The sequence below is a fragment of the Misgurnus anguillicaudatus genome, chromosome 10, assembly GCF_027580225.2.
Source record: "Misgurnus anguillicaudatus chromosome 10, ASM2758022v2, whole genome shotgun sequence".
Lineage (NCBI taxonomy): Eukaryota > Metazoa > Chordata > Actinopteri > Cypriniformes > Cobitidae > Misgurnus > Misgurnus anguillicaudatus.
The window spans coordinates 33,113,030-33,139,779 of NC_073346.2; the positions used below are offsets into that span (position 1 = coordinate 33,113,030).

General features: G+C 37.8%; 2 protein-coding genes across 6 annotated transcripts; one reads left to right on the plus strand and one right to left on the minus strand.

The window, feature by feature from the left end:
* Positions 1-3,099: 3,099 nt before the first annotated feature.
* On the minus strand, positions 3,100-8,611 carry psmc4 (proteasome 26S subunit, ATPase 4). The gene is made up of 12 exons (XM_055210988.2): positions 8,472-8,611; positions 6,411-6,543; positions 5,620-5,718; positions 5,334-5,520; positions 5,099-5,245; positions 4,906-5,015; positions 4,713-4,806; positions 4,418-4,585; positions 4,133-4,209; positions 3,837-4,005; positions 3,674-3,729; positions 3,100-3,501 (listed from the first exon to the last, which is right to left on the minus strand). The coding sequence occupies exons 2-12, from the start codon at positions 6,444-6,446 to the stop codon at positions 3,388-3,390; spliced, it is 1,257 nt and encodes a 418-aa protein (XP_055066963.1). The 5' UTR covers positions 6,447-6,543; positions 8,472-8,611; the 3' UTR covers positions 3,100-3,387.
* Positions 8,590-26,599, plus strand: scn1ba (sodium channel, voltage-gated, type I, beta a). Of its 5 annotated transcripts, none has more exons than XM_055210999.2 (7): positions 8,590-8,730; positions 9,701-10,059; positions 15,518-15,684; positions 16,737-16,974; positions 22,710-22,851; positions 23,160-23,231; positions 23,361-26,599. In XM_055210999.2, exons 2-6 carry the CDS (start codon positions 9,999-10,001, stop codon positions 23,224-23,226), a joined length of 675 nt encoding a protein of 224 aa, XP_055066974.2. In that variant the 5' UTR covers positions 8,590-8,730; positions 9,701-9,998; the 3' UTR covers positions 23,227-23,231; positions 23,361-26,599. The 5 variants fall into 5 exon arrangements, with proteins under 5 accessions (XP_055066974.2, XP_055066976.2, XP_055066977.2 ...); XM_055211001.2 differs by lacking the exon at positions 8,590-8,730 and adding an exon at positions 14,611-15,038 and having other exon boundaries at positions 8,882-10,059; XM_055211002.2 differs by lacking the exon at positions 8,590-8,730 and adding an exon at positions 14,935-15,038 and having other exon boundaries at positions 8,882-10,059.
* Positions 26,600-26,750: the final 151 nt, after the last annotated feature.

The window sequence follows — 26,750 nt, forward strand, 5'->3', positions numbered from 1 at the left end:
CTTTTGTTTAGGCTTTAGCCTAAATACTGAATTGTTGTGCAATAGACCCTTTTACTGTTTGTACACAATGATGACGTGCATAGCAGCGTATGAGCGCACATTTACAGTAGGCAACGGAAGTGTGGTAAGAATCAGCAGTAAAGCAACACAGACAGAGAAAGTTATTTTAATAAGTTGACTTTATCAACTTTTTCAACACAGCTACCAGATCGTGTAATAGTGGAGTGGATAGAAGACGTTAGCAGATGGCAAAAAATAAAGTTGCCAGATACATATACGTATATTAGTATGTTATATTAGTGCAACCAAACACAACAACCAGACATTTTGATGCTCGAAAACCGTTTTAATAAACTTTCTGAGTTGGTAAAACGTTAGAACCAACGGAGAATAAAACACCACTTCTGTTGCCGAAATGCGCACGCAGGCTATTTGATCACGTGAGCTGTAAAAGAGTCTATCTATATACACTAACCCAGTGGTTTTCAAACTGGGGGCCGGGGCTGCGACATGGTGCCAGGGGGGCCCCAGTTTTATAACATTTTTATGAAATACATTAATTTATCATGAATTCGGTGTAATTAAACCTAAAAAATAAGACTTCTAACCAAAAGCACTACTTTTTTGTATAATTTAATGTTTTTTTTTTATTAAAATGTTGAGTTTTAGAACAGGTTTTTTGTCACAAATTTTCTTTGGGGGGCCACGAAAGAATGCACCGTATACAAGGAGGGCCACACGCTGAAAAAGTTTGGGAACCACTGCACTAACCAATGAGGAGACAAGCTGGCTACTGCTGCTACAGAATGCCGCCAGAGAAGAAAACCCAGTAATTTGTGATTTTTTTGTTGTTGCCATAAACGTATGTGTTTACGGTGTAGTATTAGTATTCAATGGTGTAGAATTGGAAGTGTCAATTGTCCATTTGTTTAATTTAAATCATTGTATAATTATTGGAGTGGGTTGTAATTGTCCCTTTTGATTTTTAGGGAGTAAAAGTCCCCCAGACCAACGCCCTCTTGATATCATAGTCATTTGCATTAATCTGGTCTCTGCTTCACCGGTTTATAATATGAAGAGTTTCGTTGCAAAACGAGATAAATCCATTTTTTAACATGTTATCATGTTATTATTTTGTTTTATGGTGCTACTTAGCTGTATTTTTTAAGTTATGAATGTTTAAATCAAAACAAACCAACTGCAGTTGAATTGAAATTAATTGGAATGCACAACCAAAAAAACGAGTTTTCTGAACAATTAAAAAAACGGTGGTTATCTTGTTTTGCAACGAAACTCTTCATATGTATATGCTACATATGTTATCTGACTTTTACTTGCTCTGCGTTTGCACACTGCACAATAGTTCATAAACTGAATCTTATCTACATTTCTAAAGGCCTGTGCATGCATAAATTATAATCAAACTCCATCTTGTGGTAAAAGACAGCACTACAACTTAAGACTGTAGTGTAGTGCTTTAAATGGGCACTCCACTTTTTTTGAGAATATTCTCATTTTCCAGCTCTCCTAGAGTTGAGCATTTGATTTTGACTTTGTTGGAATCCATTCAGCTGATGTCCGGGTCTGGCGCTGCCACTTTAGCATAAAGCACAATCCATTGAATCTAATTAGACCATTAGCCTTCCGCTAAAAAAATAACCAAAGAGTTTTGACGCTCTTCCTATTCAAAACTTGACTCCACTGTAGTTACATCGTGTACTAAGACCGACAGAAAAATTGAAGTTGCGATTTTCTAGGCAGATATGGCTGGGAACTATGCTCTCATTCTGGCGTAATAAAGACTTTGCTGCTGTAACATGGCTGCAGGAAACGCAGTGATGTTACGGAGCAGCCAAAAGTAGTCCCCTTGGATACTTTCAAACACAGGGGACTATTTTCAGGCGCTGGGTAATATCACTACACCTGCTGCAGAAATGCTACGGCAGCAAAGTCCTTGATTATTACACCAGAATTAGGAGTATAGTTCCTAGCAATATCGGACTAGAAAATCACAACTTCAAATTTTCTTTCGGTCTTAGTACACGATGTAACTACAGAAGAGTCAAGTTTTAAATAGGAAAAATATCAAAACTCTTTGCTTATTTTTTAGCGCAATGCTAATGGTCTACTCAGATTCAATGGATTATGCTAAGCTATGCTAAAAGTGGTACCGCCAGACCCGGGAATCAGCTGAATGGATTCCAAAATGGTAAAAATTTTAATGTTTAACTCTAGGGGAGCTGGAATATCAAAGCATATTTTCAAAAAAAGTGGAGTGTTCCTTTAAATCCTGACTGGACATACAGAAGAGAAATGAATGATTTTGCCGATGTTAGTCATCAGATCAAACACCACAACAGATACAGACTACAACAATGAACAACCAGATGATTTTAATTTAACAAATTTGAATAAAATTGTTATGTTTAGAGTAATGCACTTAATCATCAGTTGTATAAATTAACCATTGCTGTGTTGTATAGGGGAGACTGGAATCCATTTCCACTATGGCATGCCATGTACCTAACTACAAGATATTGTTAAAGTTATAATAAACTGACTTTAAAGCATTTGTGAATTTGGTCTAACAATTTAATTTTTTATTATCACGATTTGGTGAACAAAAACAACGCTGTTCCCTATCCAAACCTAGTTTTAATATTCTGACTACCTGCCATGCGTTTTTCATATTGTAATTGTATAATTAATAAATTTGAAATGAATATTTGTCTTGTTACCTTCTCTTTCTTTTTTGCACTAAAATAAATATTGAAGAAATCGCCTTTAAAGTTGTCCAAATGAAGTCCTAAACAACTGCATCCACTCACAAAAATAAAGTTTTGATACATGTACGGTAGGAAATTTACAAATATCTTAATGGAACATATATTACTTAATATCCTAATGATTTTTGGCATAAAATAAAAAAGCGATAATTTTGACTCTTACAATGTATTGTTGGCTATTTCTACAAATATACCCATGCTAACTCAAAAATGGTTTTATGGTCCAGGGTCACATATATACGGTTGAATGATAATTGTAATTTTGCTAAAGTTACAAAATGTTGTGCATCAATAAAGCATTCTCATATCTAAGTTTGTTATCAAAACATTTTTAATTAGAGTCATTTTATGGAAAACATTTTAATGGGTGCCTCTGTGATGCTTTTTTTCAATAAACTGAATACATACAGTAAAATGCTGAAGAAATGCACGTGTTGAATATCCATATTTTGTGTATGTCCTGTGAAATCCAAGTCCCAGTACAAGCAGTGTAAACTGCATAAACCAAGGTTTAAGTGTTACATCCTTAACAATACACTGTACGCACAAATAAATGCTTCAAGAGGATCAGAGCTAATACTAATATCTGCGGATGATTTTTCTACTTGTAAAACTCATGTTCCTGTTCGTCCTTTTTGATGACAGTCTTGTAAGCCTTCTCAAAATCCTTAGCCAGCACAATATAACGGTTTTCACGCACAGCAAGCATTCCAGCCTGTACACATAAGAAAAACAGGATTCATCAAAAACACCCCTTTCACATTACCATAAAAAGATTATAGCTGTCAGATTAATTTTGATTATGACAAAAACATTACCGTCTGCATGTGGTAAATGTGATTTCAGCAAGTAGGACATCATTGATTAAAATAAGTATCTTAACTCACCTCCTGACAAATAGAGTTGATATCTGCACCAGAGATCTTGTCAGGCCTAGCTACATCTGTATTTTGGTTAAGAACAATTATAAAAAAGCTAAATAAAGCATTAACTGGAAAGTTTATGAACACACAGTTTGTGGTAAAATGGGTAACTACAAGGCAAGGATACAATCCTCCAGGTCAACTTCCTCTGACAGGTTCATTTGGCCAGTGATGGTGGAGAACACCAGGCGCTTCTGTCGACGATCAGGTAGCGGGAACTCAATCTTACGGTCCAGCCTACCAGGACGCAACAAGGCGGGGTCTAGAGTGTCAGCCCTGTTAGTGGCCATGATGACCTGTTATTGAAAAAATAAAACAGAGGTAAATCAGCAGGGCCATAATCAGAAGACTGAATCACAACAAAACAGGACGAGGACAGGAACACACAACAATAAAAAAAGAGGCATAATTGGATTTTCTAACCTTGACGTTCACATTCTGGTCAAACCCGTCCATTTGATTGAGGAGCTCAAGAAGGATTCTCTGCACTTCTCTATCAGCTACAAATAAAAATGAACAATATAATTTAAACAATAAGATCTACTAATAATTATTGATTAAATTGATAACTCCAAATTCTGATTGGATGAGTCAAGGACTAAGCAGATGAATGCACATTCTATATTTATATGCTATGCACCTGTTTATTGTATCTGCAATGCTGAATCAGCATTTCCTAAAAAAAAAAAATCTAAGGGGGAGCCAAACCTCCAGTCTGTGCATCAAAACGCTTGGTAGCAATCGCATCGATCTCATCAATGAAGATGATAGCTGGGGCATTCTCTTTGGCCAGTCGAAAGACATCTCGTACCATGCGCGGACCCTCGCCCAGATACTTCTGCACAAACTCTGAGCCCACCACACGGATGAAGGCCGCTGAAGAATAGAAGTTTTAAACAATCTCAAAGTAAAAGCATAATAAACACGTTTCTGTACAATATCTATGCTCAGGAGAAAACTTGGAAATAAAAGTGGGAAAGTCTATAAACAGTGTTTAGGCTACCTGTGGTGTGGTGAGCCACAGCTTTTGCCAGCATGGTTTTTCCACAGCCGGGTGGTCCATACATAAGCACTCCTCTGGGTGGGTCGATACCAATCTGAGAACGGATATACGCGAGTGTGAATGAATTTCTAAGCCTGTCATTTTCACACAAGCCCCGGCATGCACGCATAAATAAATGAACGCACTCACGCACCTGTTTATAGAGCTCAAAATGCGTAAGAGGGAGCTCAACAGCCTCTCTCACTTCCTGTTTTTGGATGTCCATTCCTCCGATTTCAGAGTATGTCACATCAGGCTTCTGATCTAAAGTTTTTCAAAAATTAGGTGCGATCGATTAGAAAGCACATTACACATTAAGTACATTATGCTGTGGTAGCAGCTCATACCTGATGTGAGCATCATGATGCTGCTGTCGGCCTCTGGAGGGAGAACATCCACCAATGCATTGCTGTGCTTGTGCAAAGCAACAGATGCATTGGGCTTCAGGAGTTCTCTGTCAATTGTGCTCAGAATTCGAACATAGTAATTGGAGCCTGTAGGAATGAAACATACAACTCATGTATTAAGTGGTAAATACAACTACTTTATACTAATACTATTAGTATAAACAAAACACTTTACCTGTGGTTGAGCCCACGATAGCAGTATTCTGGTCAACTGCTTCCAGGAACTGGCCAATAACCAGAGGGATGCTCTGTATCCTCTTCACCTCCTCTTGGGCATGAAGGAATTCTTTCTTCAGGTTTTTCTGTTCATCTTTAATGTACTCCTCTTGCACCTCCAGAAATTCCAGCTCCTGCTGCAATTTCTACAGTTTGGACATAGAGGAAATGAAATTGGCTGTCAAATGTAAGCATAACACACAAAAAACAGCAAAGGTTTGCCAAGGAACACAAAACAAACCAACCTTATATCTGCTGTAAAGGTCCTCCAAATCTTCTGGTTCGGGAGCCAAGAAGGACAAGGCGGTTTGGGGTCTTAAATTCGACAATGCTGGCACATCCTCCTGTAAGGAGATACATTTTATATACAAAAACATATAGCTATACATTGCAAAACATGCAATTACATAAAACAGTGACACAAAATTAATTCCATTATCAAATATTGTTAAATATTGAACCAAAAACTCGACCTAAATAAAAAATAATAATATTTTGATTAATATATTGGTACATATTCACATTTAAACGTACCTGAATTACAAATCTGTTTAATATAAAGTATATAAAAATATCAAGATATATAGTTTGCGACTGATTTGTGTTCTTATACACTGTTAACAAAATTACACGACATAAACAATGTCATTTAGTACTGTACACTGCTATGCTAAGTGGCTAACTGATAGCCAATTGTTTAAGCTATTTGTAACACCTACACATCTTACCAAAATGATGACATTCAATGTGAATGCGGTCAGAAATTTAAACTTAAAATATTTGCCTTAAACGCAATTCGCCTTTAAATGAATGCAAGTACACATGCTAACGTTAGCTGCTGTCAGAGAATGGCATGACTGAGCATTTGCGGCGAACTGAATGAATCGGCACTTTACATTGAGAATTAAAACGCTTAAAATGGGTGTTTCTCCTGTATCTATGTATACATAATATATATAGTAATACAGTTAATGATAATAGGAGATAAGCTTCACCCTCAACTTTACAAACACTACAAATGCAACGATAAACTCACCTGAGGTTTTTCTACTAGCACTCCGCCGTCCTCCATGTTTGCTAATATGAGTCGGATTCTTTTTCGTCTTCTAGTGGGGCTTAATGGCGTTTGATAAGCCAACTTGTGTGGTGTATTACCGCCACCATCTGGACTGGAGAGTAGAGCAATAATTAATATGAAGGGAAATAGATTTTAAAAATGTGAATGTTTCTTTTCTTTAATGTTTCTTTATTTGTATAATTATTTTCTGTAATAATTTTTTTCTTTAATATTTTTGACTGTCCTTAGGTACAATTCAATAAAGTTGGGAAGAGTGAAACGTAAACCTCAATTTATTTAACAAACTAATCTTTTTCTATTATAGACAGTGTAATAGCTCAACAATATCTGCTTCATCACATAAAACAATGAATGATTGTCTAGTCCAGTGGTTCCCAAACTTTTTCAGCATGCGGCCCCCCTTGTGTACGGTGCATTTGTTCGCGGCCCCCCAAAGAAAATTTGTGACAAAAAAATGTTCTAAAACTCAACATTTTAATAAAAAAAAAAACATTAAATTATACAAAAAAGTAGTGCTTTTTCTTACAGTAGTAGCCTTATTTTTTAGGTTTAATTACACATAATTCATGATAAATTAATGTATTTCATAAAATATCAAAAAACTGGGGCCCCCCTGGCACCATCTCGCGGCCCCCCGTTTGAAAACCACTGGTCTAGTCTAATAACAAAATGTTGACCACTGATTCAATGGTAAATAATTTACCATTAGCAGCCACAGTTTAACTACGACATTTGTAGTAAATTGGTAGTAAAAATGGTAATCAATCCGTAAAAACATGGTTACTACCATTAACTATAGTGAAACCACGGTCAACTTGATGGCATGCAGTTGTGTAATTGTGGTTCAGCACACAAATTAAAGTTTAGAGGTTACAATCATTCTTTATAGAATAATGTAAATTCAAGGAAGGATGTATTATTGTATTAACTCCTTTTTTTATAGTAATATTAACAAAATGATTACGTTTGTGAAATAAAAAAATCCAACTCTTAACCTATCTGGGTTTGTAGCCTCTTATAAACTATTTTCTTGAGATCTAAACAGTCTGCATTTACTTAAAATTTTATTTTGTATGTAATATCACCTTATGTCTTTATGCATCTTTATGATCCCTGATAGCACACATACATCGACTCGGAGACGTCTATTTGATGTCTGCATTTACATCTGCAAGACGTCTTATTTAGATTGTTTGCTCATCTGCAATACGTCTGTGAGACGTTTCCTAAAAGATGTCATATAGACATATTGAAGACGTCAGACTCAGCAAGACGTTTTTGATTTAGAATGTATGTAAAGCAGCTCTTTCTAAGACCTTTATAAGATGTTTTACACAGATGTATTCCAGATCTCCAGATCTTTATCAGACATCTTACAGACGTACCTGTGCTATCTGTAGTGACCAAATGAAGTCCTTAAAAAGTGACTCCAATTTCTAGTCTTTAATTGCACATCAACTGTTATTTGTCCATTTGATGGCATAAAGGCTAGGGCAAATAACAACAACATACGTGAATAATGTGTTTTGATAAATTATAAGAGCAGTTGTTGCAATTGTTATAAAAAACTCAGTTGTTTATAAAAAATATGTCCTTTTTCAAATGAATTGCTTCAAGGTCAAACTGTTGACAAAAATAGATCCCTCCCAAATTTTAGACTCCAGAATAATCTGTTCTAGAATAATCCGATCTCACTAGGGCATACTATATAACGAGCCTATGTAACATGCCTCGCGCTTCAAACAGGACTGAGGCTCGTGCTAAATTACAGCGTGACTGACGTGAAGGTCGACATATCATTAATTTACTTTACGTTGCCAATATAACGACCTGATATTTTAACCTTCAGACGTCTTGCCTTCGATCCACCATCCTACTAAAATGCATCAGTCGTGTAGGATCCCTCCATCCCCCATCATCCCTGCCCCTCCCTCCCCGCCTATCCCAAACACAGCATCCTTTTCCAAATTTTCATAGACCGTGAGATATCGACAGAGACAGCACGGCGTTTGAGCTTACCTTGTGGTTCCTATTGTTTTGTCCTACATTTGCATACTAATTTTAGAACTGATTTATGCGGGACCTGCGCTACAGTATCGCAGCACAGCATTATTGGTTCATTTTCGCGGCAAAAAGCACCGCGCGTGACTGACCGCAAGATTATGGAACGGATTTAACCGTCACTTAATTCATTCACAGAGGAATCGCACCGGACTCGACTGACTGAAGAAAATACGGGGAAGACGAATGCTCTTTTCACTAAATATATGATGTAACGGTAGGATTATGTATATTTAATCCGTTAAAATAAAACCCCGTGGTCGCGTTTATGATCGTTGACAGGAGAAATATAGGCGACGTTGTTGATATTTGCGGACAAAACTGTTCACACTCCCGTTATTTTGTAAATAAGAATAGGGGACGTTGACGAAATCCTTTTTTAACGTAACTGTAATTTAGACGCATGAATGATACTGTTGACATATTTTTGTTGATCATTGTGGGCTGTTTGACAGTAACGTTAAGCGTCAGATACACGGACGCATGGCACGAGCCATAACTACATCCGGTCACTTTTCGTACGTTTCAGCAACCTTATACTTATGTGAATGAGATAAAGAGAAACATAAAATAAAATTACATAAAATTCAGTGCTAAACTGCATTCGGCAGTTAAAATAGGTTGTTATTATTAATACAATAACTCACAAAATACATAAGCAATAAACATCATCACTGAGCATAGAAGGGAATGTCTTAATATAGCCCATATTTGCATAAAGCCAAAGACACATTTATGTTTCAATTTTCCATTTCAACCTCACTGTGGCACTTCACCTAAATTATTTATTTGTCAAGACACATCTAATGTTTACAATAACTGTATAGTGCCCAAAATCCTTACTTTACATCACGTGTCTTCCATTACCTGCATAATTCTTTTATTATAAAATTAGATCCTCAAAGTCTTCCACTGTCACAAACTTTTTGTATAAAAAGTATCACATTTTATTTAGAAATCAGATTAGATATCAATCAGAATATTTAATCATAAAAAGTGTATTAATATTCAGAATTAAGCAGATAACTGTAAAAAAAAGTATAAATAGGCTCCGAAGAATAATTACTAGACGAAACAGAGTCTGACATCTTAGCTGTTTTCGTGGAGTAACCGAATACTCCGGGCTGGACTTACTAAACTGATCGCCTTGCACTAAGGCCGTCAAATCTTTGATACTCCCTCACTAGACATCCTCGCTCCTCATAAGAACACTTAGCTACCACCAGAGAGGAAGGAGGAACCATCACCAAGGTCTGAACAAGTGATAACCCCATCGCAACCTCTGTGTCTGCATCCGCCCTGAACCGCTGTCTGCATTGTCAAGGCCATCTGTTCATAAATCCAGAGGACGTATTTCCTCCACAGAGCTCCTGTCTTGTCGAGACCTCCTGCTCTTCTGATAGCAGCGTGACACTGTGTTTGGTGTGTACTGTATGTGTTTGTGTGTGTCTTGAGTGAAAACAGAGACGCGGCTGTCATCAGAAGATGCTGAAGATGTCTGCACTGCGGCTCCTGTGGGTCCCCGTGCTGTTCTGTTTAACACATGGTGAGTATTCTACAACACTATAACATTTAAGTCTCACAATATTTATGTCTGTCTGTGTCAGTCAAGCACGGCCACAGGTTACAGTATAATAGAAAACCACTTTTATTCTCCTATGTTTGCAAGGTTTTATGGACCAAATCAGGGTAATTTAGCACCTATCAGGATTTCACAGCCACTTTGTTTCCTATGTAAAACCCAAAACCAGCTGTGGCTGTTTTTAGAGCTGGTGATAAATGGTAAAATCGAGGCGTGGTGATTGTGGTGTGTCGCTTTTGCCCAAACTGTTACTTCGGTCATAAGCTGTTATGATCTACGATTGTGAAGGCTTTGTTTTTTGCTGGTGGCTTTCGATGATGGTGCATACACTGAATATCCTTCAGCTGCGACAGTAAGGAGAACAGTGATGGATAGAAATCTTGGCCTGGGGAACAGGTGTTGTCAGTTATGCCTCAGTGCTAAATGCAGTGAGGATTGGATGTTCCCTCATGCTGTGCATCGCAAATCTTTTTGAGTAGCTGTGTATTTCCTGTAATATTGTCATGTTATGTAAAAGCACCAGTTATGAGCTGTTTGCAGCACTTTCAATGATCAGGTGTTTACCATCCTGACAGAACGTTTCCTGAATGTTTGCTCTGCTCAATTGAATGAAAACTAGAAAAGCGAAAATTAATTTTGGTCTGATTTTGTTTGAAATGACATCACATCAGTTCATTCTTCCACTTCGTCTAAGGAAGTATATCAGGGCCTTTATATATCAAATGATATCTTTAACTTGAATAAAAATGCTAAAAACGTTTTAGATTTAGTTATTACCACACAAAGCCCTTTGATGAACTGATCCTTTTTTAAATACACAGTACGAACTGCATGTTATTGCATAGTACATTTTTAACATTTATAGCTTTAGCAGGTGTGCCAGGGTCGAGCAAAACAAGAAAGGACTTATACAGAGGAAGAACTATTACAGAACTGTACTTGTCTAGCACATTTTTAGAAAGGATCACCTCAAGGACATTCTTAAGTATCCAAAACTATTATGTTATGTAATGGGGGTAGTGAGCTCGGTCAGATGGACAGAAAGACAAATCATGTTTTATACTAAAGTGTAAGAGAGAGAGAGTTTTCTGAGACCACCTTTGTGCGTACATTAAAATGCCCAAACACAAAACTACCATATGTGAATTAACAGAGTTGGCACATGACTAGAGCTGGAGGAAAATGTCAATTGTCATTTTTTACTAATGTTCATGCTTATTCTTAAACCCCATTCACACAGCACTTTAGTTCCAGAAAATTCCTGTAAAATTTGTAGAGTTTTCTGTGTGAACACAAACACGTCCCGTAAATATTTTGGGATCGCTCCCGATTGCTCCCTAGATTTCCGTAAAATTTACAGAACACATCCTGTGTAGACAGAAACAATGCCGTAAAGTGCTTGTCATAGCGAGAACGTGCGTGTCATCGCGAAACAAAAAGTTTCAGCAGAGATCAGGGGCCTCATTTGTAAAGCAAAAATCCACGGCAAAGTCCATATTTATAAAAACTGTCTTTGACACGGAAAAGGGCTTAGTGCCACGTCAGCGTCTGAGCAGGCTAACGCACTTTTGCTTGTCCGATTGCTGCAGGTTTTTGGCAATATAAGCCATTCTTGCTGCTTGAAATTGGGTTTAAACATTGACAAGCCCTCTTTTATATGTCTATGACATTTAATAGGCATCGTTTAAAGTTTATAAATTTCACATCTGAAAGAATAAGGTAGGCGCATTTTCTGTGCATAAGTTCGGTTTATGAATCACACGTATGCATTTTTGATAAATGATCGTAAGATCAAATGTAGGATGGTTTCTACGCAGCATTTTATAAATGAAGCTCAGGGAAATCGCGGTAAAGCTGAGACGATTCACCAGCATGACAGAACAGCACATCACGCGCTCCTTACTATCTTGTCATAAACAAAAATGCATGCGCGTGATTTCTCTACAGAGAAATCACAGATAATTAGCAAACTTCAGACGCTGTGGAAGAAAACTACCAGGTGCAGGACTTTAAATACACCACGTTTTTTACGGGATCTTTACGCTATGTAAATGCACGCACAGTTTCCAGAAAATCATTGGCAGTGTGAATGAACCAAAAATCAAATGATCTCGGACAAATCCCAGACGGATTTTTCGTGTATTTCTGTGTGATAAGGGCTTTACATAGCTTTTACTTACTGTTAACTATTTTTATGTAAAACCACTACACCAGACTGGATTCGGAATGGCACCTACTGTACTGATAAATTTGTCTGGACAGAGTCAAAAGAATCGACTAGTATGTAATCTAATATTCAACCTTTTGAAAACATCAAATATCACTTAAATTATTAAGGCTGTCTGAGTGCAGTTTTGGCACGGGTGCATCTACCTCACAAAGATGACACTCACTCCACTTGCTTGCATTAAGTAATTAAACAAAAGTAGCATGATACCTAACATTATTATTATTGACAAAAACAATTACAATAGTGCACTCAAGCAGCTGATGTGTTGATGTTATGCAGTAAATAACATTACTCAATGTGTTACAGCATCTGTTTCACTGGGTGTTTAACACCTAAATCATGTCCTGCTCAACAAGCCATATGTGTGTACATTTAGTCAGACAGTGCTGTAAGATGCTGCTGTTGTCAGTGTATGTCAGTTGGGTATTGGTGGAAACTGCAACGAGTGTTTGGTTGTGCATTGTAGCCTTAAAATGCCATGGTTATAAAGTAAAAGTTAATATAGGGTTAAGAATATGAACAAACTTCTAAACCGTAGGATGAGCAACAGTGTTAGTGATGCTGTCTAGCAAGCACCGCTAATTAATGTTTGCTTTATGTACCTCACCTTCAAGAGATGAAATGCATTATGTATGATGCAATTAACTGATCATTTTGCATTTCGTTTTGCTGATCAGAGCTTTTCATACAGTGCAGAATATGGAAGCAGCTGTTAATTATTTAACAGAGGTCAACAACGGAGGCATAGATACAGGCAAACCAATCAGGAGAAAGGCTTTTGTATTCCGAGCAGATTTTCGGGCAGAAATCGGTGCCGTCACATTCGCTATGACAGCAGTGACGCAGTCTGCAGGTCTTGCGCTTTGGAAACTGTCACATGCGTGGTGTGTACGCAAAGGTGCGGCTGTCAAAAAGAGCATCGGAGGAGGTGGGGGAAGAGATGAGAGACCATGCTAAATCTAGACAAGGGCAGACAGAACGAATGATGCTGTTGCTGGTAAAATACTTACAGCTCACAGCTACAATATTTCATTGAAGAGATATTTGGGTAAATATAAATTACATGTAGAAAGGAAAAAAATCTGAGTTGGTGAAGCATTGTGTTACAGATGCAACATTTGTGGGTTCGATTTGTAGGGAATACATACTGATAAAATGATAAAAGTTGGTCAGTATAAAATACATTAAATACAGAGTATGCTTTGGATAAAAGTGTCGGCCAAATGCATACCAACCCTTTCTCAAGCACACACGCTCAAGAATAGCTATTGTGAGAAGCCCTTCAGCTATACATAAGAAGGTTTGTTGTCTGCGATATTCGCCTGGGGGCGTATCACTGCCGTTCGACATTTTCCTTTGATTAGTGAGGTCACCAATGATATCCACCATTGTAATGAATTTAAGGTTATAAAGATGAAAACGTCTAATTTCGATAAAGTGATTGTTAAGCCTGAATGCCTGTTATGACATCATTCAGTACCAATGCATTATTAGTATATAAGATCCCTTGTTTCTATGGAAAGTCTCTGGAGCTCTGTGTTTGTTGCAGTCATGTCCCTGGAGGTTAAAGTGTATGTCACCACTATATGGCTGGCATGGAAACATTATTTCCGGAAACCTGCCTCCAAGGAGGCCAAAATCAAGGCATGTTCTCTGTATGTCTCTCACTGGCTGACATTTTCATTCAGATCTGTCCTTTTATAACATTTCCCTTAACTGGAAAAGGCACTAATTCAATCCCTGAATTGTGCAGTTTAATCTGGAATAAATTGCATAATGTAATCTCTCTTATAGGGGGTTATGTAATTACTGTGGTGCTTTAATGACACTGACAGGGAGGTTTTTGGCAGGTCTTGGGTTAGCGTTTCTCTCCCTGGCCCTTTATAACTATATTCTAATAATGCTGGGTTGTTTACACCTATGGTTGGGTGAAATAAGGATTAAACCAACTGTTGGATTATACTTACTTAGCATGTTCATGTTCGGCCCAACCATGGGTCTGTTTTTATTAGGAAGTCTTTGTAAATTGGCACACAAAAGTAACTTGCTTCATTTACGGCCGTTTGAAAGCACCTTTGTATCCTGACCAAATGATTATATTTTTGTAAAAATTAATTCTTTAGTAAAATGCAGGTCTGACAACAGTTTGCTTGTTTTAAGGGTGTATCAGTATGATTTGTTACTCTTCCTTCCCAATTCTCTGAAAGTGGTTGTCATATTTCTGTGATAACATTTGTCTTTCCTCTCCTCCCTATCTATCCTTTCTTCTTCTTTTTCTTCCCCAGCCAATCAGAAGCCAGTAAATAAGTACCCTTCTATGATTTTCAGTGATGTCATGGATGCAACTAAAAACATTAATGCATTCTCTTTCTTATTTTCCCCTTTCTCCACCTTCCTTTCTTCCTAACGTCCAAAAAGCGCATTATAAATGTTGTTGTTTTTAAACGGTATGGTAAAAGGATGCCAATAATTTTTTTTTAGAAAGTTAACAGTATAATCCCAGTAAAAATATAATGTAATTCTCTAGCTGCCATTGATTTAGCCCAGTCATTGATGTGTATTCAATGTTCCTCATTCATCTCATTGCGCATATATAAACACTTCCCCAGAGGTCAGAATTGAAAATAGCGCACGATCATTGGTTGAGAGCGATGCAGATGTCTCTGTGGAAACAGCAGGGTGACGTTTGAGGGAAAAAAGATTGAAATATCAGGTGTGTCTTTTTCTGCTAGTGTTTATGATTTACTGGCATATATAGAGACCTACATCTATATATGAATGAAGATTAATGATCTCGAAATGCAAGAGGATCGCCACTCACCGCTAACAGTTTATTTCCCCTCAAACCTTTCTGCGTGGAGTCCAAAAGAACTAAGCAGAAAATGTATTGTTTTTAAATACACAGTTCATTTGGAGTAATATAATTAATCCATGATCAGTTTACCTGAGTGGAAATAAAGCTTGCAAGAAATCGCTCTGCCTTGATCTAAAAAAAACCCCAGCATGCTAAAATTTTAAACAAAGGGAACGCACGCAAAAAAGAAACTTTAATTTTTCTAGACATAATGTAGTAATGCCTGTCAGTTCAAACAGCAAAGAAAATTTGGCATCAATAATCTTATAAGGCATTGTAAAAGATAAGAAGCATATGTGCGTTTCTGTTTTTCTGATGTGCTTTTGATCTTCCTCCAGCTTGGCTTTGCCATGGGGCGTGTGTGGAGGTCGACTCGGATACAGAAGCAGTGTTGGGTAATGGCTTCAAACTGGGCTGTATCTCTTGCAAGATGCGAGGGGAGGTACCAGCTTCTGCCACTGTGGACTGGTGGTTCATGTCCAAAGGCGAAAGTGAATTCGCACATGTGAGTATGAAATGTGTCAGTCAGGATCAGGCATTAAAGCTTAAGGGTAGGCAATTTTGTAGGGGCTTTCTATTGCAAAGCATTGAGATCTCATCTTCTCTTTAATGTGATCTCCAAAACCACACCTCCTCCAAACCACGTGGACTCTGCTTTTAGCTATTTGTTGATCAAGAGTAGCACCAAATGCAATGAATTGGGAACATTTTGTGGTTTTATGCCTTCCACAGAAGATATATGCAGTTTAAATGTATTTAGACCACTTTACATAGTGATTGCTATTAAAGATTTTCAACCAGCATGGACAAAATAATTTATCTCACCTTTATAGGGTCCTTTTCTAATGTTTGTGTACAAAATAATTACAAAACAGCCCATTGAATTTCAGCTGTTGATACTATTGGGTTATTTTTTAAAACATCTAAATTCAGGCTATCCGGAGTGAGAAAGGACTGTTGCATTTTTCATGCAAGGCCAAGATCATGCATTTTTTATGACTGCAGAGTTTTTCCAGAATGTAGCATGCAATGCAAGCAAACCCACAGCTAATGGATATCAGCGGCCAACTTTACTTAGATGTTTACAATGATGGCGAATTAAGATCTCTTCCATATCTGTTGTTATCCAGACCCACTGACTTTTATACCATAATCATCATTGTGTTAGAGGTGGTTTGCTTACCACAGTGCCACAATTAGAATGGTTTTGGAATGAAAGCATCACATGTTTTGAGGAATTCAAATATTGTTAGATTTTCTTCCCATTATGTGGTCTTAAATATTTAATGAAGATTGTGGTTGAAAATGCAAAATGAATTAAGGACACTCTTTCTTTGGAGCATCAAAATACGGTTTTATTTTGGTTTGGCTATAATTCCTTTTTTACTACATTGACTCATTTGATTCATGTTAAAAGATTAAAGGCAGTACAGTGAATCCTACTAAACTTGCACACTTGTACTCCTAATAAAAATAGTATTTTGAGACTTTTCACCTCAATACTTGTTAATTTTTATTACTGTGTTACATGCTAATTACAGTTTTATTTACAAACAGATCTACAGTTATGCAGACATGACGGGCTACGTAATGGATGATCGCTTCGTTGAGCGCCTGGACTGGAATGGCAGTAAAAAGACAGTGGATGTGCAGGACGGCTCAATTTTCATCCTTAACGTCACCTACAATGATACCGGCACCTATCGATGCTACTTCGACCGAACTCTCACCTTTCCCAATTACGAATTCCACACCAACGCCACCAAGTTTATAACCATCAATGTAGTGGGCAAAGGTACGTTGATTAGACGTTTTGCTAGACGTAAACAACAGTGGTCCAGAGCACTTCCTGTTTCACATTTTGCTGTTTTAGACGTTTATTGAACATTCTTAATGTTCTGTTCTAACATTGATGTAGTGATGATTACTGAAACAGGAAGTGCTTCTGGACCACTGATGTTTATGTTTAGCAAAATGGTCTATATAATGAGCATGAGACAAATGTGTTACAAATTTTACAGACATATCCAAAAAGTGTATGCAGTATTAAAAACATTAGAGATGTCAGAGCCGATGGTGCAGTGGGCAGCGCTCCAACATATGGTGCTTTCACACTTTCGCCGACCCGAGTTCGATTCCCGGCTCGCGGTCATTTGCCGATCCCGTACCCTTTCTCCTCCCTATACTTTCCTGTCCTCTACTAAACTCACTGTTAAATAAAGGCAAACACTGGCCAAAAAAAAACTTTACAGATAACTAAACAAAATAAACATCTGTTTCTTAGATAGGCTGAGATAAGAAACGTATAATTGATGATGGTCCGTTGAATTAGTAGAAAATAATGCACACCCAAGGTACCGTTACACAGCATGTGTGCATTATTTTCAAATTGAGTCAATTATCTGCTCATACAGACTACCGGCACATCTGGGAACTTGACTGTCAATTTCGTCACCGCCCCTTTTTTTGGGGAAAACAAACTAGACTTCTCATAGACTTCCATACAAAATAGCGGAACAAAGCAACGTTCGTGCACAGCCGGCGGGCGTAGGTGACTTGGGAAATCACTCAGATTAGACATGTTGAGTAATTATCTGTCCACCCTGCCTGATAGAGCGCGAAAGATACATTTACACATTTAATTTGGTCAATATGTCCTCTCCAAGCTCCAAGCGTCAAATTTGTGTAACAAGGCTAGACAGAAAAGTGCACTCAGTACTATATAGAGACATAATATATAAACACGAAGTAACTTTCAATACGAAGTAAAATAATTCACTGGCTTCTCTGTTGACTCGATGAGGTACGAGTAGATGTCCGGGTAAGACACCTCTGGCCAATGGGGAGCATTGTTGCACAGATTTGACGCTGTGAGAATGAGGGGGACATGTTTTTGTGTTGACCAAATTGAATGTGTTAATGTATCTTTCACGCTCTATGGCGGGCAGGGTGGACAGATAACTACTCAACATGTTTAATCTAAGTGATTTCTTAAGTTATTTAAGCCTGCCGGGTGTGTATGAACGTGGCTTTGTTCCGCTATTTTGTATGGAAGTCAATGGAAAGTCTAGTTTGTTTTCCCCCAAAAGTGGGCGTGAACCTGTTCAGAGACATTCTATGACGTTGCGCCGGTTGTGCGTATACCACGGTTACCACAGGCATTGCTCTGGTGATTATTTTAAGACATTTGATAGGTCAGGTGTGGGTTTATTGAAAAATAATGCATACCCGTGGGAAAAATTCTCAACAAATCCGAAAAAAGTATTTAACAGCCATGTGGTATAAATAAAAGTAAGATTGTAATATCAAGGCAGAATGAAAAAAAGAAAAGTAAGGACACAGGCATTGGTCGTAAAAGCAAACAGTGTTGCCATAGCAGCAGCATCATCAGGCTTTCATCACATTGGATGTCCTTGATTATCATCTTTCCGAAAGCACAGTTAAGGCATTCATTTTCATTTTAATAATTGTGTTTTTTTTTACCTGTGACAGGTTTGTAATTTAGCATGCAAACAGGCACGGGTTCAAATTCCTACCTACTGTAATAAATAATTTACATAATCCAAGCAAAATGAAAACTCAGCTTGTTTTCCAGTGACCACAAAAAATTTTTTTCATGTACAAAACATATGTGTTCCTAGAACCACAAACCAGTCTTAAAGAGCAATTATGGTCCGTTTTATGATTTTACATTTCCTTTGATGTGTAAGTGTGTATTAGTAAATGTTAAAGATATGCAAGGTACATACCCTAAAGAAAATGATGATGTGCATCTTCAACGTAAATCTCTTTTCTTGGACTACAACAAACACACGGATTGTATGCAACTTTACTTCCTGGGCCTGTTGACGTGGACAAGACCGACATTATTCCTCCCGCTTTGGACTTACAGCCTTTAAGTTAACTCCTGTCAGCATTCTCCTGTCAGCAATCTTTCAAACATGGAAAGGAGCGTCACATTTCCGGCTGACAGTATTCAGGCCAATCACAACGTACCGATTAGCTGGCCAATCAGGGACACTAAGCTTTTCAAATCGATGAGTTTTGTACAAAATTAGTGCGTTCCAGGAAGAGAGTGAAATCTGGAGCTACAAAAATGAACGGTATGTGAAAAATAATGTGTTTAACCATAAACCACGCAAAAACATTGTATTATACCAAATGCACAAAATAACATTGTTTTTTAGCAATGAAATGGGTGCACTTTAAGTAGGATAGACAGGGCTGGATTATCCATAGATGGGATTGGGCGAGTGCCCTGGGGCACCATGTTTTTTTTACAAGTACTCGTGCATGTGCAGGCACTCGTGACAAAAATACGTAATGGGCGATCGGGTTTTAACGTTCAATTGCATGACGCGTCAATCTTTTAATGTCACCATGCACTCAGTTAAATCTACCGATGGGTCTACGCGGCTCGGGTAAAGTTAACACATCTCACTCAGAACCACGAGAAGATGCGCACGTGCAGGTTTAATTAGACATGGCAGAGATGAGAGAGAGAACAAAATAACTTCTAGTCTACATGATATTAGTTAGCTAACACCAAAAACATTATACAGTAGATGAGAAAAAAGGTTTTAGACATCAGTGCCCAGGTAAGGAAAACTGGATAAAAGATGAGAAACGTGTAAAGGATACAAGTATGTATATTGTCATGCAACTCATCTCATTATGCTATCTGGATATAACTTATTGTATATGTACAGTTGTGTTCAAAATTATTCAACCCCCCAATGCTGTTAAGGGTTTTAGGGAATTTAGTGTACATTTGTAATTGTATTCAGAATGAAATCCTACAATGACTTCTTAAAGAACCATATGCAACTAAAATGACATCAATTGGTTTTGTAATATAGTAGTAAATGTTTCTTTTGTGAATTCTTCATTGACACAATTATTCAACCCCTTAAAGAACTACCACTCTGAAGAACAGAGGTTCATTGAAGTGTTTTCAATCAGTTATTGAAAACACCTATGGATGTCAGGGAACAGCAATAAAGCCTAATAAGCACCAATTAGGCAGCTTTAAAATGACTGTGATACTCAACTCCTTCTAAACATTTACTGGTGTGGTTACAAACATGGTGAAGTCAAAAGAATGGTCCAGGAAGACAAGAGAAGAGGTGATTAATCTTCACAGGAAGGGCAATGGCTATAAGAAGATTGCAAAGATGTTAAACATACCAAGAGACACCATAGGAAGCATCATTCGCAAATTCAAGGCAAAGGGCACTGTTGAAACGCTTCCTGGTCGTGGAAGAAAAAAGATGCTAACTGCGACTGCTGTGCGCTATCTGAAGTGTAGAGTGGAAAAAAGTCCCTGTGTGACTGCTGAGGAACTGAGAAAAGATTTGTCAGATGTGGGTACTGAAGTTTCTGCTCAGACAATACGGCGCACCCTGCGTACTGAAGGCCTCCATGCCAGAACTCCCAGGCGCACCCCCTTGCTGTCTCCAAAGAATAAGAAGAGTCGACTGCAGTATGCCAAAAGTCATGTGGACAAACCACAGAAGGGCCCATGGATCAACGCTATGTTTGGAGGAGGAAAAACAAGGCCTATGAAGAAAAGAACACCTTGCCTACTGTGAAGCATGGTGGGGGGTCAATCATGCTTTGGGGCTGTTTTGCTTCTGCAGGTACAGGGAAACTTCAGCGTGTGCAAGGTACCATGAATTCTCTTCAGTACCAGGAGATATTGGATGACAATGTGTTGCAGTCCGTCACAAACCTGAGGCTTGGGAGACGTTGGACCTTTCAACAGGACAATGATCCCAAGCATACCTCCAAATCCACTAGAGCATGGTTGCAGAAAAAAGGCTGGAACATTTTGAAGTGGCCATCGCAGTCACCAGACTTAAATCCGATTGAGAACCTCTGGTGGGACTTAAAGAAAGCAGTTGCAGTGCGCAAGCCTAAGAATGTGACTGAACTGGAGGCTTTTGCCCATGATGAATGGGCGAAGATACCCGTAGATCGCTGCAAGACACTTGTGTCAAGCTATGCTTCACGTTTAAAAGCTGTTTTAACTGTAAAAGGATGTTGTACTAAGTACTAAGATTGAATGTCACTTGGGGGTTGAATAAAACTGATAATGATGTGAGCACAGAAAAGACATTTGTGGTTATTTCATTATAAATGTTATGTTATATTTGTCTGACCTACACATGCCTCTTTGATGTAATTGTAAGCAGGATGACTGAATGATCAAAATCAATGTCAAACCGGCCAAAACAATCAATTTCAGTTGGGGTTGAATAATTTTGAACACAACTGTATATCTTATGCCTAGAATTAGTTAAGGGGATTGTATGATTCTTTGGTTCATAACTTTCTATTCTGAAAGTTTCATCAATTGTGCATTATGACAGCAACTGCAGACAGTCTATTTAGTATTTGTCAGTAATGCAGTTATTTTGGGAAAATGTGAATAATTGCATTGCAAGGTGTGCCCTAAATTTTGTACTGGCGCTCAGGGGCTACAGTTCTCCTAATAACACAAAAGTTAGTCTGGAGCCCTGAATGACTAGCGTTTTAAAATTATATAAAATTTTATGCCAAAAATTATTAGGATATTAAGCTCAATTTTCTACCGATCTTCAAACGCAAGCTCCCTGTGGTAAGATGTGCGCCAGGTGATAACGTTAGAGACTCCACCGTAACACATCTAGCCTTAATTATACATATCTATGGCTTGAACCTTTAAAATAAGTAGGCTAAACTAGGAGGGATGCACCAATAGGATTTTTTGGGGCCGATACCGATTTAAACAGACAACTTCTGGCCGATGCCGATATTAAACACTTGAATACAATACTATACAGTTGGTCTATTAGCTAGTTTATTTCTGCATCAAATTATTTTTACTGAACATGGACTGGATCTAATTTACATTCAACTGACCAACATAATAAGAGAGGCACAAATTAAGCTAAAACAAATATAATAAGACAACATGACAACCCTCAAAGGTGGCTTTTGCTATTCAGCATTTCTTTTATTAACAGCATTAACTTGTTTTTACATATAATTTATTTCTTTAATAAACATAAATAATGCCAGTGCCATTGCTTTAAACAGAGTTTAAATACTGCTACTTCAAAAAAAGTTGGACTTCTTTTCCCCCAATAAAGTGCAGTCTGTTTCTTTTATTGTCCAAGACATTTAAGCCATCAGCTGCACAAAGGTTTTCTGTCGGTGCTTAAGTATAGTGCACACCAGAACATTAAATCATTTTAATTGAACATGCAACTCATTGCCTTTATGCGGTTAATTAATAAACAATCGGTATCTGCCTTTATCGTGCTATTGCCGATATGCAGATGGTTTCAAATTCATCAAAAATCGGCTGATAAATATCGACGGCCGATACATCGGTGTATCACTATAAACCATTTGAAGTGGATCAAAAAAGTTCATCAGAGTTGTCCCAAGAAAAGAACACGTATTGTTCAATATTGTTCAGTATCAAATTAAATTTGATTTTGTGAAATGACTTACCGTAATGAATTCTCCCATACTCACCCCTAGAAACTCGAGGCACAGCGTCCATCCTATCGGAGGTTATGATGTACGTCTCTATCATCGGGCTGCAGTTTTGGCTGGTGGTGGAGATGATCTACTGCTACAGGAAGATTTCTGCAGCAGGAGAGGAGGCGTTGAGAGAGAGCGAGTGAGTGATTCTTGTGTCTACTTATTAAAACACAAGATCAAATCTGTACTGTTTGCTCTTCCCTTCTATAAAAGTGAAAATGTTAACAAGATGCTGCCGTAGACCTTTACACATCTCTTTTTTCATAAAGTCACATTGTATAGTTTTTGCTTTTCTTCCTTCGAAACTGTATTTCCTCTGTGTATAAGACAGGCCGTTTCTTTATACTATGTTTCTTTATACTTTCAAGTTCGTTCTGCTGTTTTCTTGGTATCTTCCTCTTCAGACCTCTGTTTTTCTGTCCTTTCTTCTTCTTCTTCTTCTCTCAGGGCCGAATATTTAGCTATAACCTCTGAGAGCAAAGATAATTGTGCAGGTGTAACAGTGTCAGAATAACAAAGGTAGGTTTCTTAAATCCAAAGAAATTTATTAAAGTCATATCTGAACCCATCTTGAAAGACAAAGTAAACAGCTTATCTACACATAGGCTACTTTATTCTGAGTTTAATCTTGTATTTGTTTCGTTTCAGGACCAAGAAAACTCTCAAGCCAAAAGCTTGAAGCTCCACCCATCATGACATCATGACTAATCGCCCCTCCGTCACCCTCACTGACGCTCTGCGAAGCCGCAAGGTTTTTGATGCATCAGAGACACGACGCTCAGATACGAAAGTGTATTGTTTTAGATAAGGCTCTGGAGGTCTGTGACATTTTAGACAACAGTGTTGAGGTAATGAATGAATGATGCATTAACTTGTTTAAGCATGAATTTGTATCACAATGCAAATAGTACCGAACAGGATTTGTACATACAGTACGTGTTTGCTTTCCGCACAGTGAACTCACATTCGTATGCGATAATAATAAAATTCACAAGTGTACTGAGCCAGAGGACAAATATTTAAAATACGTAAAATGAAAACTGCTAATATATATATATACGGAGACGGTGGAAAAATATATAAAAAAAAGTATATTACAAAACCGTTACACTCAAATAAATGATCAGTAGTACATATCACCTATTATTATGATAGATCAGCATATGCTTGGCAGCTGTAAACAGTGATTAGCATTAGACGGCTAGTGCTAACCAATAAGAGCTTCCTTTGTTTACTTTCTCTAATACACACACGCACAAACACAAGATATGCAACCATATTCGTAACTTTCTCACTAATGCATAAAGGGATAGTTCACCCAAAAATTACATTTGCCCCATGATTTACTCACCCTCGAGCCTTTTTCGATGTATATGATATGCTGTAAACACACTCTAGAAATTGCATTAATTGTCCTCAGATGGCCTTTATTAACCCCTTGAAGCAAAGTGGATTGTTTCTGGACATTTTGGGGCTTCAAATAAGAAGCACCATTTACTACAAGGGTTCCGAAATTTAATTCCGATTATTGATTTTGATTCCTAACGATTCTTGGTTTTGACTCCAAAGATGTGAAAAGCAATAACATTCAAGCCTTTAAAGATCAAAACTATATTTACTTTGTGCACTAACAGTGTTCGAATTGAGGGGGGGCTGGGGTGGTCCTGGACCTCCTAAAAGCATTGAGGAACCCCCTTTAACTCACAAAAATATAGATTAAGGGGGTCCCCTGGTTTTTATAAAATACATGAATTTAAATTCTCATGCTGCACTGCCACAAATCAATACTGTCCATTGTTTATTTCAATTTCCCAATAAACGAATCTAAAAGATTTCTGTCTGAAATAAATTGAAACTCTCATGTGCACCTCACGCTGTTTTCTGGAAGAATTGACAGATATTTCAATATTTTTTATTAAAACATTGATCCAGGACCATCCAAAAATGTTGATTGAGGATTACATCTTACTTTGTGAAATCCCACGCTATAATGATGGGGGCTTGGCCGGGGGGGGCTTAGCTAGGGGACCCCCATAAGCTTTGACATGCACTATTGCGCCAAAGGTTTTGGGACACCCCTCCAAATCACAGTGAAAGGAACTCTTGATGCTTCATCATACCAAGACATTTTGCACAATTTCATGGCTCCCAACTTTGTGGGAACATCTTTGGGCCTTCTCGTCCAACATCGGTGTCTGACCTTACAAATGTGCTTTTAAAAGAATGGTCAAAAATTCCCTAAAGTCTTCCAAGATGAGTTGAAGCTGTTATAGCTGCAAAGGGTGGGCCAACTCCATATTAAACCCTATGGATTAAGAATGGGATGTCATTCAGGTTCATGTGCATTTAAAGGCAAGTGTACCAAAACTTTTGGCAAAATAGTGTAATTTGAACACTGGGGACTAATGAAGAGCACTCGGGATACGCAACGCATCAAACAGCGTGCATTTTTTTTTTTTTTTTTGGATACGTTGAGCCAACCGCAGATGCTTTGCCTTATTGCTGGGGACACCCATTTTGCAACATAATAGTTTGTCACAATAATTACACTAAGCTTTGTTTTTTATTCTGATTTTGCAAAATACAACCACATTTTAGAGCGCCTTGCACCACAGTCCATCGAGAAGGTCCTGCGCACGGTGTGCAGATGGCTAGGTCCGGTAATTTTATAACAAGTATCCGATTTCAGAATTGGAATCAAAATTCGATTCCTAACTCCATTTAGTACCATTATAAAGGATGGAACAGACAGAAAATTTTCTAATGCTGGTAAATAATTTTCATGTTTGGGTGAATCATCCCTTTATCAGTTTAACAAAGGAAGATAAAAGAAATCTACATTTAGTCTTCACAGTCTTACTAAATAAAGGATTTTTAGCAAAACAGAACAGAATATTACAGTTCTATTCTGGACTAAACAGTAAACATTATAAAGAGTAAAGCAGTGTTATTCATGTAGCCTATATAAGGGGGCGCAATGTTTCCCTACCTGTGCAAAACTCAAATATCAGTGTCACATTTATGTTTCAACTGTTAGTCCAAGAAGTGCATTGCTGTTTAAATCAGCTACTACAAGATTCCTTACTGAAGAAAACAATAGAAATACTGTTTTCCATTACAAATACCTTTTAACAAGCAATCTAGTTTCTCTTTTCTTTTGGTTCCCATCTGAAGCAACCAACACATTACCAGTAGGGACCATTATAGTATACATTCATGCATTTGGCAGACGCTTTCATCTAAAGTGACCTGCATTCAAGCCATTACATTTTAACAGCCTTAGTGACCTTTGCACTCCTCTACCAATGGAGCTACTTCCATTAAAACCATTAGCTTCCATAATTATTCCTCTAATGGTTTCTATTGTTTCTTTCAGTGAGGTTTACAGAGACCAATTTGTGTTCCGGTAATTGCGGTGCGCTATCAAGAATCATTTGTAATGTTGATTGAACCAATTTAGCATTGACTGAATAACCAAGGGCTTTAAGAATGACGTCAATTCGTGCCTCCCTACCAATGTACAAACCCTCTGGCTCTCCATGCATGATGTTTTGAAAAGATAAAGGAATGAAAAGAAAAGCAGAAATCATTTGTACTCATTCACAAGTGTAGTAAAAACTTTCAAGTTTTTCCTTCCTTCCCTCTTAGTAGCCAATTTCGGGTAGTGACTACAGAGGGCAGCACCACACTGCCAGAGTCTCACTGCCTTTATGCATGAATTCTCCAGACTTTTCAGTTCTGGGTTTCTTTTCTATCTTTCATTCGTTCGGTGCTTGTTCAATTGGTGGATTTTTACTGCATGACTTTAAATACACTTTTTTTAACACTGCCAGTTGTGATCATTATTGATTGAGCAACAGTTTTTTTTAAACTGCTTTTAGTGCTAATATTACGATTGGATGGTCACATAAAACCACTGTCTAATGATGTCTGTACAGTATATGCACACACAACATTTATGGCCTCAACAAGGACGCATTTCATGTTTTAAGTGGAAACGTTGCTTGCAAAATTATGGACAAGATACAAAATAAAATG